General features: G+C 52.8%; 6 protein-coding genes across 6 annotated transcripts; 1 reads left to right on the top strand and 5 right to left on the bottom strand.

Moving 5' to 3' along the window:
• Positions 1–27: 27 nt before the first annotated feature.
• Positions 28–1,188, bottom strand: J4E84_001028 (uncharacterized protein; the record flags this gene model as incomplete). Its single annotated transcript, XM_049383662.1, has 2 exons — positions 28–810; positions 880–1,188. 2 exons carry the CDS (start codon positions 1,186–1,188, stop codon positions 28–30), a joined length of 1,092 nt encoding a protein of 363 aa, XP_049249180.1.
• Positions 1,189–1,542: 354 nt separating this feature from the next.
• On the bottom strand, positions 1,543–3,198 carry J4E84_001027 (uncharacterized protein; the record flags this gene model as incomplete). The annotated part of the gene is made up of 1 exon (XM_049383661.1): positions 1,543–3,198. One exon carries the CDS (start codon positions 3,196–3,198, stop codon positions 1,543–1,545), a length of 1,656 nt encoding a protein of 551 aa, XP_049249179.1.
• Positions 3,199–4,440: 1,242 nt separating this feature from the next.
• Positions 4,441–5,481, bottom strand: J4E84_001026 (uncharacterized protein; the record flags this gene model as incomplete). The annotated part of the gene is made up of 1 exon (XM_049383660.1): positions 4,441–5,481. The coding sequence occupies one exon, from the start codon at positions 5,479–5,481 to the stop codon at positions 4,441–4,443; it is 1,041 nt and encodes a 346-aa protein (XP_049249178.1).
• A 754-nt stretch (positions 5,482–6,235) lies between these two features.
• Positions 6,236–7,966, bottom strand: J4E84_001025 (uncharacterized protein; the record flags this gene model as incomplete). Its single annotated transcript, XM_049383659.1, has 2 exons — positions 6,236–7,909; positions 7,958–7,966. 2 exons carry the CDS (start codon positions 7,964–7,966, stop codon positions 6,236–6,238), a joined length of 1,683 nt encoding a protein of 560 aa, XP_049249177.1.
• A 2,116-nt stretch (positions 7,967–10,082) lies between these two features.
• On the bottom strand, positions 10,083–12,022 carry J4E84_001024 (uncharacterized protein; the record flags this gene model as incomplete). Its single annotated transcript, XM_049383658.1, has 4 exons — positions 10,083–11,312; positions 11,378–11,393; positions 11,437–11,751; positions 11,802–12,022. The coding sequence occupies 4 exons, from the start codon at positions 12,020–12,022 to the stop codon at positions 10,083–10,085; spliced, it is 1,782 nt and encodes a 593-aa protein (XP_049249176.1).
• Positions 12,023–13,139: 1,117 nt separating this feature from the next.
• J4E84_001023 (uncharacterized protein) lies at positions 13,140–14,410 on the top strand (the record flags this gene model as incomplete). Its single annotated transcript, XM_049383657.1, has 4 exons — positions 13,140–13,166; positions 13,227–13,662; positions 13,723–13,905; positions 13,959–14,410. 4 exons carry the CDS (start codon positions 13,140–13,142, stop codon positions 14,408–14,410), a joined length of 1,098 nt encoding a protein of 365 aa, XP_049249175.1.
• Positions 14,411–14,929: the final 519 nt, after the last annotated feature.

Below are 14,929 nucleotides of genomic sequence, written 5' to 3'. Positions count from 1 at the left end.
CCTAGTCTGGTGCACAGGTCATAGAACCTACGCAACATCAACAACGATCTTCCCCCTAACTCTTCCTTCGACCATATACCCCTTGACCTGCTCCCACCCCTCTTTACATCCTTCCTCTGTCAAGATCCCCTTAACGACATCTTGTACTACAACCTTTACCTCGCCCTTCTCAGCCAACTCCCTGACCTGCTCCAGCAACTCACTCTTCTGATACAAGATAACATTTGCATACCTCGGCCCAAAGAAGTACCCCCAAACATGTCTCATCACCTGCGACGGATACGTAAAATACGTCAACGGCCCGCCCATCGCCGTCCTCGAAGTCTTATCCCCCACAATAGTAATATACGCGCCCGACGCATGAAGAAGCTCATTCCAATGCGCAAACATCTCTGTGCCGCCCACACAATCAATGTACAAATCGTATTTCGTGCCGCCGGGCCGTTTGGAAAGAAGCGAGTTGGGTACGTCTTGTGTGCGGTAATCGATGACTTCGTCTGCTCCTAGTGATTGCACGAAATCGACGTTGGAGCCGGAGCAGATGCCGGTTACGTGGCAGGAATAGAGCTTTTTGGCGAGTTGCACGCACCACATTCCTACGCCGCCGCTTGCGCCTGAGACGATGACGCGGCGTTGGGAGGGGGAGGGGGAGGATGATGCGGAGGGGAGCCAGTCGAGGCAGGCGAATGCTGTTAGGACTACGAGAGGGATGGCGGCGGCTTCGTGGTGGGAAAGGGTGGTGGGTTTCTTTGCGATGGGCTCTGAGGTTGGGTTAATGGAGAGGTATTGTGTGAATGTTCCTTCTGCCATCTAATTCACGTTAATACCAACGTATTTCTTCTCCAACCGAAAGCCGTGCCAGGCACAAAATTGACTTACAGGTCGATTACACAATCCAAAGACTTCGTCACCAACCTCCCATTTCCCGCTCTTACTTGCTTCTTCGCCCAGGGCTACGACTTCTCCAGAGTAGTCGCGTCCTATTCCCTTTTCTTTCTTGCCTGCTAGCCAGCCGATTACGGGGTTCCCCCATAGTTGGATGTCGACGGGGTTGATAGCTGCGGCTTTGATCTTCACTAGGACTTCTTGGGGACCCGGCTTCGGTATGGGTGTATGTGTAAGATGTGGTTGAGATGAAGGTTGCGTATATGTGAGAGATGTGTTGGACTCTGGTAGTGAGGATGCCATGGTGAAGTAGGTCTTACTTTCCGTGAGCGGCGGAGCGAGTCGCGTGTTGATGTAGGAGACTAAGGTTCAATCAGAGCGATTGATAGAGCGCTTGCGGAACCAATATTTACTTCCGGGTTTCTACTTATGGCAAGACGCGGCCAGGGTTCTGTTGACGTCGTATTTCCAATGTTGCTCAGCAAGACCTTGGGTGGGGCTTCGGAGTACACACCGAGGCTGCATATAGCCTATACGAGTCAGGTAGCGGGAGTCGTGGATCATGACCGAATCGCAGCCCTTTGTCAAGACCAAGGCATAGAATTTGGTTTGCTGTTGTATATGAGTCTATCTAAGTCTACAGTTTATAGCATGTGTTCATAGTTTGACTGTACTTCTAGCGCGGATGTTCTCTCCGTACCTGATGAACAAGAATGGTATCGGGATCAGTAACGTAGCGATGAACCCCAGCATAGTGTTGCCCCAACCGTAGCCCATTTGCGCATACATCGTCTGACTACTCAGTGGGATAAAGGCTGCTGCAACACTGCGCAACACTGTACTCGCCGCCATGGCACTCGCCGCATGCACAGTAAACACGTCGACCAAGTACGTAGTCGCAGGCATGAACGTCATCAACAGACCGAACCCGATGATGCCTGTTGCTACGATAGGCACCATGAAGTGCGTCTGGTATTGCACGCTCCAGCCGTAGATGAAAAGACCGCAAGGAATGAAGAAGCCGCCGATGCACATCATTTTCAACCGATGTTCAGGTCGGAAGTCGCCGCGCGCCATGTGCTTGTGTACCACTTTATTGCCATAGTGGATATAGGTGAATTGTCCGATGAGAGAGCCGATGCCGAGGCCGAGGAATGAGAGACCAGTTATGCCGCCATGCCAGCCATATTGGCCCTTGAATACCGCAGTGAATGTGGTGAACAGAATGTAAAGATAGGCGTATGTAATCGCAATGTAGAGCGAGATGGCGAAGCAGATAGTTGAGCGGAACAACATCTTGGCAGGTCGGATGATCGAAAATTTGAAGAGCTGGCGTGGGGTGAGGCCGCTATCCAACTTAGATCGTAGTTTCGTGTTCCCGGTCTCGGCTTTGAGACGATTGACTTTCCGTTGTAGGATGATAATGCCAGATGTCTCGCTCATCAGAATGAGTGACATGATGAAGAATGCTCCGCCAACTATAGCGACAAACCAGAAGTTCCACCGCCAGCCTTTGGCTACTGTCAAGAAGCCACCGATGATAGGACCGACACAAGGCCCTACCGTTGGACCCATCATCCAGACAGCCATGGCAGTGCCACGCTGTTCTCGTGGTATCAAGTCTGCAATAGTCCCTCCACCAAGTACCATGGGCGCTCCTCCAAAGCAGCCCATGAGAAATCGGAACACAACAAACTGCGCCATATTGTTCGCCACTGCAGCCGCAATCGTGAACACAATAAACAGCAAATTGCAGCTATGGTACAATGGCAGTCGACCGTACATCTCCGAAAGTGGTGCAATGATCAATGGCCCAAACGCAAAGCCAAGAACGTACACGCTGACCATGAAGCCTTCAAGCAGATCGCTCGTCGAGTTGAAGTCGCGCATAACTTCCGGAACACCAGGTGCAAACTGCGAACTCGCAAGAGGTGTTAGGAACGTAATCGCCGATATGAGCGCGACCATGCCCCATTTCTTCGAAGCTTTCCAGTTCATTGGGTTCTCTGGGTCGTTAGGACCGTCAAAGTCGACAACATTCGGATCGCGTTCAGGTTCCTCTTCTGCATCGGGTTGGTCTGCACTGGAGATTGAGCCTGTGTCGTTTCCCTTTTCAACATCTCTTTCGCCAGTTGTGTATTCTCCCTTCTTCTCATCTAGCGAGTGCCGTCTTTCCGATGTATGACTCGGCACTTGATGTATTGAGCCGAGGTTGCTTGGGATGTCTGCATCATGGCCTTCTGCTGCGGCGAGGTCGATGATCTCGCTTCTTGTCGGATGGCGATATAGCCCCGGTGGTTCTGGTTGTGGCATCTTGGTGGCTCGCAGAGATTGTATGAGCTCACAGGGTAACGAATTCCCTATATGCGTCACCGCTGAGTCGTGCGTCACTCGGTTATACAAAGCAATTATAACGTATTTGTCGAAAACAGCGAAGCGAATGCTGTCAAGCTAATAATGTTGGCATGTGGAGATCTCGTCCACATGGGTGTCCGGGGATAACGGGCTGCCTCGAATGGCTTGAATCCGGGGGAGGGTAGAATACAACAGCGCCATGGATGGCAGCTACGGAGGCCAACGTTAAGTAAGAACGATTGAAATGCAGCTAGTCCTAGTGAGAGGTGTCATCGGTTGCGGCTACCTGCTTGCCGCATGTTCTGTGGCTTGCTCGGTGAAGATCTTGAGCGTTAATTCCGTTGGGTGCAACGCAGCAAGGGTCCAACACAGGTGCAGCGCTTCGAATAAACTCTATGTAATACCAAGGAAAACATGACTTTATTGAATATTGTCCGCTTACTCCACTGCAGTACGACTGTGAACAGTGTGGTTCATGAGCACAGTGATGGGGCACCAAGACGCGGAAGACTACCGTGAGGCCTTACCGAGATAGTGCGTCATCCCCACTCACGACTTTGCACCTTGCTTCTTGGAGGGTATCACTGAGAAGAATAACAGAGGCATCAGAACACGACGTTGTCACAACAATCATGCGATTATTACTGCAGCTCGAATTCAGCGGTCTCAAATCGACATCTTTGCCAAATTCCGTCCCTCTCCATCTTCCCCGCGTTTGCTTAGCAACAAATTCAATGGCCTCGGCCGAGCCCCATGGCCTAGTGTGGATTGCACGCCACAACTCGGGATGTGATACCCCTCTGGTGGGTCTAGCATGGCCAAGGTCATACTACTGCCCTTACTGGCGGATTCGTGACCTCAGTCCCTGCTCACTATACGGTGGAGAGCTTGTGCAACGAAGTTCATCATGCACTCGCATTCGTGAAAACTAAACCATTCTGACCAGCTTGTGTGCTGAGAACGTCGTACAAGCGCTGCGCATACAGCAGTTATTGCACTAAGTCTGGTATTGTAGGTGGTGGTGTTTTTCGCGTTGTGGTAGCGTTGATAATCAGATTGTGGTACTGCATGCGAAGCAGGTGCTGTAAGACCGGGACTCGTGTGCCAGAAGTGCCGTCGTTTGGCAGAGTCTGGTATTCTTCGACCAAAGGCCAATAATGTTCCTTTCATGAAACAACATACTCCTTTGAAGCCTTCACCTCATATCATGGCACCATGCCGATAACAAGGCTGAGGCAAAGGCTCTGTGACTTCGTAGTTGCCGAAAAAGTCAACACTACTCTTTCTCCTCTCTTCCATCGCATCTTCCAGATCACGGCTGATGCAAATTTCCATGCCTCCACTCTGTTCCGTACCCTTCTTCTCCGTCGACATCTTGTAGCCCACACCCGCCGAAGAGTTCGTCGTTGCCGAAGTCGGGCTGAGGTAGGTAGAAGTAGTCGTCTTCTTCTTTCCAGGCACGTCATTTTCGCCGAGTAAACCAAGCCAGGGCAGCTCTGCGCAGCGCTTGAACACGTCTTCGAGGTCGAAGAGGTCCTGCATGGAAAGACTGTACATTTTCCCGCTCCTGAATTTCCAGAAGAAGAGTACTGATAGCTCGATCGTCTCGATGCACTGGAGTGACAGGGCGATCTTATCCATGGAGGCAAGGAGATTCTTCGTCATACGTGTCTGGTCTTTCATCATCCGATCCCTCCCTCCGTTTTTCAGCGTCGTGTAGTTCCATTCAACGTAGAAGCGTATATGTGTTACATGCTTCAACATGGGCAGCTGCAGGATGTGCTGCGAGAACTCGAAATAGTCGTTGTTTGTCCGCGTATTCCGTAGTTCAGCATGTAGGGTGATCTTGCTGCGGCGAAAGTAGTTGTGCAGCAGCTCGTCCCGGATTTGTTTGTTGATCAAGAGAAGCTCAGGCCGTAGTCGTGATGCTTTGGCTACGGAGGATCCATATCCAAAGATGTCGTGTCTCCAGGGTTCTCCGTTGGACATCTCAGCACCCCAGAGGCAAGTGTGAAGTTCCGGACGAATCCTTGTGGGGTCAGGTAACACATAGTTGAATATTTGGTCGCGGATCTCCCTTGGAAGGGCCAGAAGTGGTGAGCTGAAGGTGCTCGGTGTGAGTTCGAGCAGAATTTCCAGTTCTCGGAAGAGCATGCTTTGACGATGCTTGTAGAGACCATCGGAGCTTCTGTTCGAAGAGACTGAGAGCTTATTGCTCGATCGCTGCTGTATGGTCGCCATGGCGTATGCAGGGTCCGTTAGTCCCAAATGGAAGGAACGCTGTCGTTTAGTTCCCGAAGATGTGATAGTGGTTGCAGGTTGGTATCCCGGAGTATTAGAAGGTTCAATATACGGGGTTCGCCGCAGGCTTTCCAGAGCTCGAAGACGGGCAATGTCCCTGTGTGTGCATAGGAAGTTGGTCGGCTAGGTACAAAACGTCGCCGCGAGTGATCTTATGGAACGTTTCGAGAGAAAGGAGAGTATCTGCGACGCCATGGCTGTGCAATGCGGCCGAGTCATGTGTGAGTGGTGGCTCGCCTGTGCGCAAGGATCGATTGCGGCACCCGTGCGAGCATTGAAAGTGGGGTGTCTGTATCACGTGTCAAACGGGAACGCGAGATCTGGCCGGCACAGAGTGTTTCAGCTTGGCGCTTCGAACCTCCTGCATTCGCAGCCCTTGGATGCATGAAGACCTCAAACGCTTTGGGATGACATTTTTTTGCGTGGCATGGTCGTCCGCGGGCTCCACGGCCATGCTGTTCCGCTCGGCAGGAAAAAGCATGCTCGCGTGTATGGCATTCTGACGGGAATCATGATCGTTCCCAGGTTGTGCGCACTGAATCTGAGGAAACTATTATTATTCCGCCTTATTGCGCGTCATCTATATTTAACAACAAGCGACCGAAATTCGCGTCATCGCGTTGCGCCTTTCGACGTCTAGGGGTATCACAACAAACAAACAAAAAATGCTCAGACGCTACGCATGCTTCTCCACCTACTCAGCCAATTCTGAATCAAAGCACTGGCAGTCGGCAATGCTACCACCAGGTCTCCACCCGCTCAACAGAGTCGGGCATCGCCATGCAACATCCATGTCTGAGCACTGAAACAGTACATTCCATATCCTCTCCATTGTGTATCCGAACCAGGGTTGGCTCATCGAATCGGGTCGTTCTTGAAGGTAGGGCTCTTGGTGTGCCCAGCTGTGCTCGTCGACAAAGAGCTGCCACAAGTCGTCATAGATGGACTTGTCGATACCGCGAATGCGCGCAGCGGTGACAACGAACTGGCCTTTGTAGCTGAGCAGCACGTTCTCACGAGTGGATCCGTCGATCCGGGATTGTACGTCCGCGAACAGCGATGTCTCATCACGCCAGCCGCGCTTGTCCCCACAGTCGTCGCCATTGCATAATATCCCCGCCCAACCCAGGTTGAGGAAGCCTGTCTGGTTCGCCCGGAAATATCGCTCGAAGAATGGGTAGAATTCTCGTGGGTTGTGAACGTCGGCTTGGAGGAAAATCGTTCGTTCCGCAAGGCTGTCCCAGCGGTTGACGATGTGGTTCAGGTAAGTCTCGGCTTCGCGTCCTATGTTTGGTAGCTTGATGACTTCGTGCGCGTTCGTTTCCGCCTTGATCTTTCTTTCGTCTGCTTCGCCGTCCTTCAAGTAAATCGTAACAAGAGCCTCGGTCATTTGTGGCATGCTCTCCAACTTCTTGATGAGCGCAGCAACATCCTCAGTGCGCTCTTTGTACATGCTGATCACAACTTCCAAAGGCCCAATGGGTTCGTATTGTAGATCCAGGCGCGGCTCCTCACGAGGATATTGTCGTTGTCCAAAGTTCAAGCTCACGAATGCTGTCCACAGCACGATCAAGATCAAGCTGACCAAAGAAGAGCGAGCACTGCTGCCCTGCGATCTTGGCCGTGATGCTCGTTGTGCTTTGGTATCAAAATCCTCTTCGTCATCGATCGGTGCATTCGGGGAGCGTGAGACGAGATCGTAACTTCCGCGGGAGCCATCGTGACGACTGGACTGTTTCCAAACTGTGTCGTAGATGTCTTTTCCGCAGGCGCACATGATGGCGAGGAAAAAGCATGATAGTTGGTAAAAGCTGGTGTAGGATCGGCGCGTTGACAGAACGGTGAAAGAGCCGGTGATAGCTGCCATGGCTAGAATTGTCGTGGCGCTGCGGACGCGTTGTGTTGCAGCAAAGCTGCTTCCGGGTAGTTGGCCTCCTGACTGGATATCCATTGGGAAGAGTATCGAGCCCCCACTCAACAATGCCGCTGCTGTTGAGAAGGCATTCAGAGCGCGGAGAGGCAGGCTGCTTGTGTCGAATGAGTCCCAGTGCTCGCCCGGGAAGTTGCTGACAAGACAGAACAAGGCAAGCAGACCGCCCATAACAACGAGCAACATTGCGTTCATGCTTCGGGTAGCATATTCTCCCGGATAGTGTCTAGCAGCAAGCTTCTTCAATGCACTTGCTGCACCAACGAGGAGCATTGCCAAGATCGATGCGATCAAGCTTGGTACCATTAGTCGGTATTCCATGAACAGGACACCAGCACAAGCTATGGCAAGCAAGCTCAAAGACAGGGTTTCTGCGTTTGAGCGAGGTGTGTAGTTGAACACATAGAGAACTACACCTTCAGCGAAGAAGGCTATGGTCTGATATGGTCAGCGGAACGAATGTCAAGCTTGCTCTAGAGAACATACCGTGATCATACATAGCAGCGGTAGATTCGAAGTATGCAGGATTGCTTGCACTATGCAGAATGCAGATACCGCTTGCAGGAGATTCGAAGCGGCCAATAACAGTCCACCTTGAACTGGTCGTTTCCTACGCTGGTCTTGCTCGCTGGCATGTTGAGCGCTCGGTCTCCATGGATGAAAAAGGAAAGCGACTAGGGCCGTAGCCGCAATCTGGGTAATGTACAGTTGTAAGGGATAGTGCAGATTTCTTTCAATCAACAGATGCCGTGTGGTGAGCAGCGAGGTCGTCGCGCATGCCAGCCAGCCAAGCTGGCGATAGTCCTGGAGTCGGTCGCATACGGTCCGGCGTTGGAAGGGAGACTCTTGGTCTTCATCGATGCGTTCGAGACGGCCACGCGCGGTCATAGTGGCGTTGATTCGAAACCGGGTGTGGTGTGAAGGAAGTGCAGAGGGAGACCGAGTTCGATCGTGATTTGCACCAAAACCTTGCTCGGACGCCTGATCGACGTGCAGGCCATGGGTGGAAGCGAGTCTATAAAGAGTTGTATGCTGCGGGCAAGACGTGTGATAACGGGGGTGTGGGCCAGCTTAAACGGGCCTGGTGGACCTGAGTAAAAGGTAGAAGGCTGTGGAGTACCGACAGGCAGGGACAGTAAGGTTAGTCTGCGGTCATGGCCTGACAAGATCAACGTTAAAAGTCTTTCAGAGACAAAAGGATCCTTTTCATGTCAGAATTGGCATCGACAACAGGCCCAGGTCCAGACCCGAGCAGCGGTTGGAACGCTTGTATGTATTTCAGCCACATGGGCTCACCGGCGCATCAATTTCAGAATGCGCATCAAGTCACAGTGGGGGGATGGAGAGGCGCAGCCTGTACAGTACACGCATCGCGCGCCATGAGGCATACCGCCCTTGTCGACGGGTGCGTGACAGCTTTAGGCCCCCGTGTGCCAAGGGGAGGCCTTATGTAGATCGTCTCATCCCCTGTAAACCCCATGGTAAATTTCTCGTAGGAAATCGACAGCAGTTGACTCTGACGTACGCCGCACATTTCTCAGATTCCGCTCTATTTGACTCTTGATCTCCATATATTGCTTCCGTTCATGTCGTGTCAATTGCATCTCAAGAGCCCTGAGAAAAGGGGCGCTGTGGATGAGACCCGCTTGGAGCCAAGCCGGGATGGGGCGAGCGAGAAAACGTCAGCCTTGGTCCAATCAGCCTCAGCATGGCTAATTGCGAAACTCGGGTCCGCCTAGTATGGAACATTGGGGCTTGAGCTTGGTGGAAACGCGTGCGACGGCGTGGACTTGTGAGAGGAAGACGAGAGGTTTCCAGGGTCTATCGTGGGGAAAGACAAGACGTTGCTCAAGTTCCACGAGGCGTGTCGTCGCACCTGCCACGCGATGAATTGGTACCTGGGTGACCACCAGCAACCCAGACTCGGCCTCGCACTTTGTGTTGAGCAGTCCCACATGCGGATTTTACTTTGCTAAACACTTCGAGCTGCAAAGCCGTGTTGCGAGCCTCGCCTGCAATCCTTCTGTCGTATCCTCCTTCCTTTAGCGGAGCAGGGAGAGGGGCCTGCTGGGTCTCGCCAAGACGGGTGCTTTCCGATATATCGGGGTCTAGAAAGCCCTCCCCAGCAGCCGCAATTCGACATCTTCAACTTCGAGATGCGATTTCATGGAGATGACAAGCCCTGCAAGGATGCGGATTTCCCCAGAAGCGTGTCCTGCGCAATCACCGCACCGCAGTGTCGCCGAGAGCAACGTCGCCGACCACAAGTCGACTACTTCCGCTACTTGCTATGCATTCCACGATCTCATCAGCACGACCCGACTCCAAGGTTGCCAACCCTTCGCATGACTCTTTCCGCATCAGCGACAACACCAGTTTCATCGCCAGAGAACCCTACAGATTCTGAGCCCAGTTTCAGGATCAGTCCTCGGGATCACGTGTTTTATTTTCGACCCTAGGCGCGACCTCTGGAAATGCGATTGGTTCAACACCACAGTGGAGAGAACTTCCTGAAGTGGGATGATCACTGTTGATGTGTTGATATTAGGATTAACTACGGAAGCTACTAAGGTATCATGATAGCCTTCCGATGAATTATTTATTCATTATTCTAGTTTCCGATGATGCCCTCTACCATGTCCATGACACCGGAGAGTACGCTCTGGATGACAGGGTACTTTGGCAGATATGGGTTGTATACCTTTTGACATCTTCCATTGTAATCGGCTGTGTTGCCAATTTCAATGGTAAGCTCGTCCCCAGGCACACCAAGCTTCGCAATCGGGCCGCTGCGAGGAGTGGCCTTTTCCCATCCAGGACCAGCGGCGGGGTTCTTGATGAACTCGACGAACCAGTCGTTCTGGAAGTCAGCAAGCGCCTGTTCCTCGGCAGTCACTCCCTCAACCCCAGCAAAGGCACCGTTGCCTCCGAAGAAGAAAGGAATCTCAGCGCCGTGCGTTGGGTAGTCGACAGGCAGAGGCAAGAGGTTGGAGTAGTTGCCGAGGAAGCGGTATGACCAAGTGTCTTGGGTCTCGCTGCGCAAGTCGATGAAGTGGTCGACAGGGCAGAAGAAGCGTGCATCACCGTACTGGGCGCCGCTCATTTCCGAGACACTGGAATAGTCGGCGATGTCGTACGCGGCCTCGATGATGTTGTTTGGGATCTCGGCGACGTCAGCGTCGAAGGTCTTGAGCCACGCCGAAAAGTCTGTGTTCTCGCTGCCGTACACCAAACCGAAAAGGGCGCCCTCTTTGTCGGAGTTACCCGTCAGGAGGGGTACGTGGGAAGCGTAGTTACCGGCAGCGAACCGCGCAGCATAGTCTTGGTAGCGTGTCTTCTCGTCTACGACAGGCGTGAAGTACGTGTTCAAGGTGGCGTTGAAGGCCTCGGTTTGGAAGGCGTACATGTCCACCTTGCGCAGGCACTCGAGCTGTCCTGCACCAGTTGCGCAGCCAACCTCTTTGGCAACAAGGTCGAGCGCTTCGTTGGTAGGACCGACGGCAGGGCCAGACTTTGCGTTGGCAGCCATCTGAACGGCCCCGACGAGTGGTGTGTTGGGATGGTTCCAGAGGTAGTGGTCGACCTGAACAGAGCCAGAAGAATGACCTCCGAACACGACACGGTTGGGGTCACCGCCAAACTGGGCGATGTTGTCGAAGACCCATTGCAAAGCCTTGTCGACATCGAGGATGCCAAAGTTCTGCGACTCCTCGCCATCGACAAGCTCGGCAGAGTTGGGGTATGCCCAAAGACTCTCACGAGTGTTGAAGCTAACAAAGACAACTCCCTTGCGAGCGAAATTCTCTCCAACGTAGGCTGGATTGCTGCTTGAGCCCGTTACCTAAAGATGGGTGTACAAAGTCAGTTTTTGTCTCACATGCAGTACGTACATTGGCAATTACTTACCATCGCGCCGCCATACCTAAAAAATTCTCGTCAGCATTGGCTCCACATACAGTTCGTACAGGGAAATCACGTACATGTAGACGAATACCGGAAGACCACCGGGTGCGTCTAAGCCTGGTGGAGAATCCGGTGGACCTGGTGGGCCTGACGGAGGGCCTGGTGGATGGTGAGGTCCATTCGGTTTATGAGGCATCGGCGGCGCCCGTGGCAGCTTACTGTTCGAGGATGGCGCCCAAATGTTGAGGTTCAAGCAATCCTCATCTTGCTGGGAGTATGTTGTACCGGTAATGGCCTGGGGACATGTTGCACCGTACTTTGTGGCATCGAGCACCTCGCCCTTCTTCAGCTTCTTGACGTCCTTGGGAGCCTTCCATCTACGGCATGATCAGTAAACCGGAGGCGATGCAGAACCGCCACTACATACCGGTTTTGTCCCCCAGTTGTCTGCGCAAATGGAATGCCGAGGAAAACAGAGTTTCCATAGTCATCAGTGAAACCCTTCACAGTTCCCTGATCAAGAGCCGCCGTTCCATCCGCGACGGTTGCTCTTGAAGGTTTCGGAGGTAGCGGCGTGGCAGCCACCTGTCCGAGGAAAACGCCTAGCGAGAGGCTTTGCAAGCCAATCAGAGCCGAGGGAACCTTCATGGCGCAGGACAGGGAAACACGATGTTGGGTAAGAGATAGAGTTTGGCGGGAGGCTGTAGATCGTGTTTGGGCTTACACATGGCTATATAGGGCACCACTTTGGCGGGCTGCCACCAGCTGGAACGAGTTCTCGCCGCCAACAGCACAGCAACACCATGTAACGTCCAACTGCCGAAGATTGCCCGGCGTGGAGCCTGAAGGAGCCGCGAGGGAAAATAGGGCATTTTCATCTCCGTCTCTGCAGATTCCGCAGGATCCGAGGTCCGATCAGATTCAGGGACCGCAAAATTGGAAAGCTAAGCGAGTCGAACCAATTGCAGCTGCCGTCCTGCATCCATGCTAGAAGCCCGGCTGAGACACCAAAAGCGCTAGAAGGTGACGGTACCAAGGTAGAACCTGTCGGCCTCGTGCGCCATGTGTCTAGTTCTCGCCTTCCAGACCGGCGCTCCCTGTCGTTCATCGCCATGCGAGCTAGGATGCTTGCATCCTCATCGGACCGAACCATGGAACCTCGATACGGATCTGAGCACAACCCTTCTCACCCTCGCACCCATGACCCCGAGGCCAACGACGATTTTTTGCCATCCATTACTCGGTAGTCTCTTCACATGCGAGCAGTGGCGTATGGTTTCCCACTGCCCCGTCCGGCGGACACGATGCTATACATGTAGTTTTGTCGTCTCGAGTCAGATTCTTCCAACCAGCGTAGCTGCACCTGCTCTAACGCATGAAAACGTTGCCACTCAGTAGCGGCCGTAGAAGGGTTTCGCAGCTCAATTTTGGCGACCGACTCTAGCGGCCGAGACCTCTCAGATGCTTGCCAGCTTACGGTTGGTTGGGCTTTGGGAGGTCCCCTGATGCTATCATGCCACAACGCTACGGGACGGCATACTAGTTGCACAACCCGCAACATCCTGTAAAGTTACTTTAGGGGGTCGTTTGCCCGTGGAGTAGAGAAAAATGGTACTTGTTGCGGCAGCCCCGCTGTCAATCGACGTTCTACTCACCCTCGTCACACTCTCCACACACTGTTCTTGGATCTCCAACTAGAGTGGAGCGAGCAGGCTCGAACTCCTCACGGCCTTTTTCTCGGTGACGGCCACACAAGCAAAGCAACATGGTGGACAGTGAGCTCGGGCAGGTGGTAAGTCCTCCTCTTCCTGCATGCTTCGTATATTGTATGCAGTGCTGATTCAGTTGACAGGTGTCATGGTATATCTGTACCGTAGCCACGGTGCCTTTTGTCGCGCTACGCATGTATGCGCGATGGTCGAGACTGGGCAACCTTGGAATTGACGACTATCTGATCCTACTCTCTCTGGCATGTCTGATCGGGGACCTCATCATCCAGCAGCACATGTGGAACCTGGGGCTCGGCGACATGGCGTCCATAACCCCAGAAAACTTCAAGGGCATAATGCAGATGATCATCCCCGGATCGACGCTCTACGTTTCCTCACTATGGGCGATCAAGTTTGCCCTGGTCTTCTTTTACAAGAGCCTGGCTGCTCCCGGCTCGCGTCTGGTCCTTGTGTATAACTTCACGCTTGCCGGATTAGCTGTCACCTACCTCGTCATCTTTTTCGACATCATCTTCCAGTGCTTCCCCCACGACAAGCGATGGTCGAATAACCCAGCCTGTGAGCAAAAGCAAACCCTGACCCACATGCATGCGAACGGTGGAGACTGACCATGCGCAGATCAATGCAGTCCCAAAGCCGCCGAGATCAACTACTGGATCACCATTTGCTTCAACATCGCGACCGACGTGTTCATCATCTGCCTGCCCATCACCATGGTTTCCAGGCTGCAGATGAAGTTGAAGCAGAAGATCGGCGTAGCCGGAATCTTCGCCTTGGGTTTCTTCGTCGTTATTGCCAGCAGTACGTCCCCATCAGATTCGAGACGGACTGAAATCAGACTAACATTTTGCCAGTCGTCCGAGCCTACTACTCGCACAGGAACGAAACGATGCTAACCTGTACCGTCTCCATGATCGAAACGGCCATCGCCATAATTGCCACCTGTCTCCCCGCCCTCCGCTCCATGATCCTCGGCACAAACAACACCACCAAAGACTCCGCCAACAGCTACGGCCGCCACTACGAACTTTCGTCCGCGCGGCGAAAAGCCAGCGGAAACCGTCTGACGGCTTCGAATCAGATCTCCGGCGGTCTGCACTCCACACACGACACCCGGAATCGAGCAAACGGATCAGAAGACTCGCTCTTCACAGATCCGCCGTCGGATCAAATAGGCGGCGTTGAGCAGTTTGTGAGCGGGAAGGGGATAACGGTTAATACCCAGATCGAAACCATGTTTGAGGATTCCAGCTCAAGAAGCAATATCTCTTCGAGTTCGACAAAGGCGAAATCGCCGTTCAATTAGTAGATGAAGTTAAAAATAATAAACTCAAATGGGAGCATTGGAGGCAGCGATGCCTTAATATATGTAGTCAACGAAGTACTGAATCATTGAACGATAGCAGATATATTGCATGAGTGGGGTGGCTGCTGCAAGAGGCTGTGATGAGCGGTGTAAAGCCACCGGATGTACCTGTTTGCGGTGAAAATAGGTGCTGCTCAGATCGCTTTTTGCCCTACGAAGTGAGCGTTGAAACGGCGCGTTTGTATGTGTGCGGCGGTATTGGCCGCGGCAAAGTTTCCCGAGTGGAGAGGTTGTGATGGCATGAATCGGACGGACGGCCTGATTGGGAAGGGGGATGATGAACACCAATGCGTTCGAAGAAAGTCAGGATGGTCCACTGCGTAGTGAGGCTGGTGGAAGTTTGTGGAAGAAAACTTGTAATGTATTGAGAAAGTGATAACGTTGAAGCCCGTATGCCAAATAATCCTAGAATAAAGAGGGCGTCTCAACTTGCCCTCACAAACGCCGGAGTGCCCTCTA

This window comes from Alternaria hordeiaustralica (genome assembly GCF_023758085.1).
Source record: "Alternaria hordeiaustralica strain BMP 2776 chromosome Unknown scaffold_1, whole genome shotgun sequence".
Taxonomy (NCBI): domain Eukaryota; kingdom Fungi; phylum Ascomycota; class Dothideomycetes; order Pleosporales; family Pleosporaceae; genus Alternaria; species Alternaria hordeiaustralica.
The sequence above is the reverse complement of the archived record's forward strand: the minus strand, read 5'-3'. Positions and strand labels throughout refer to the sequence as shown.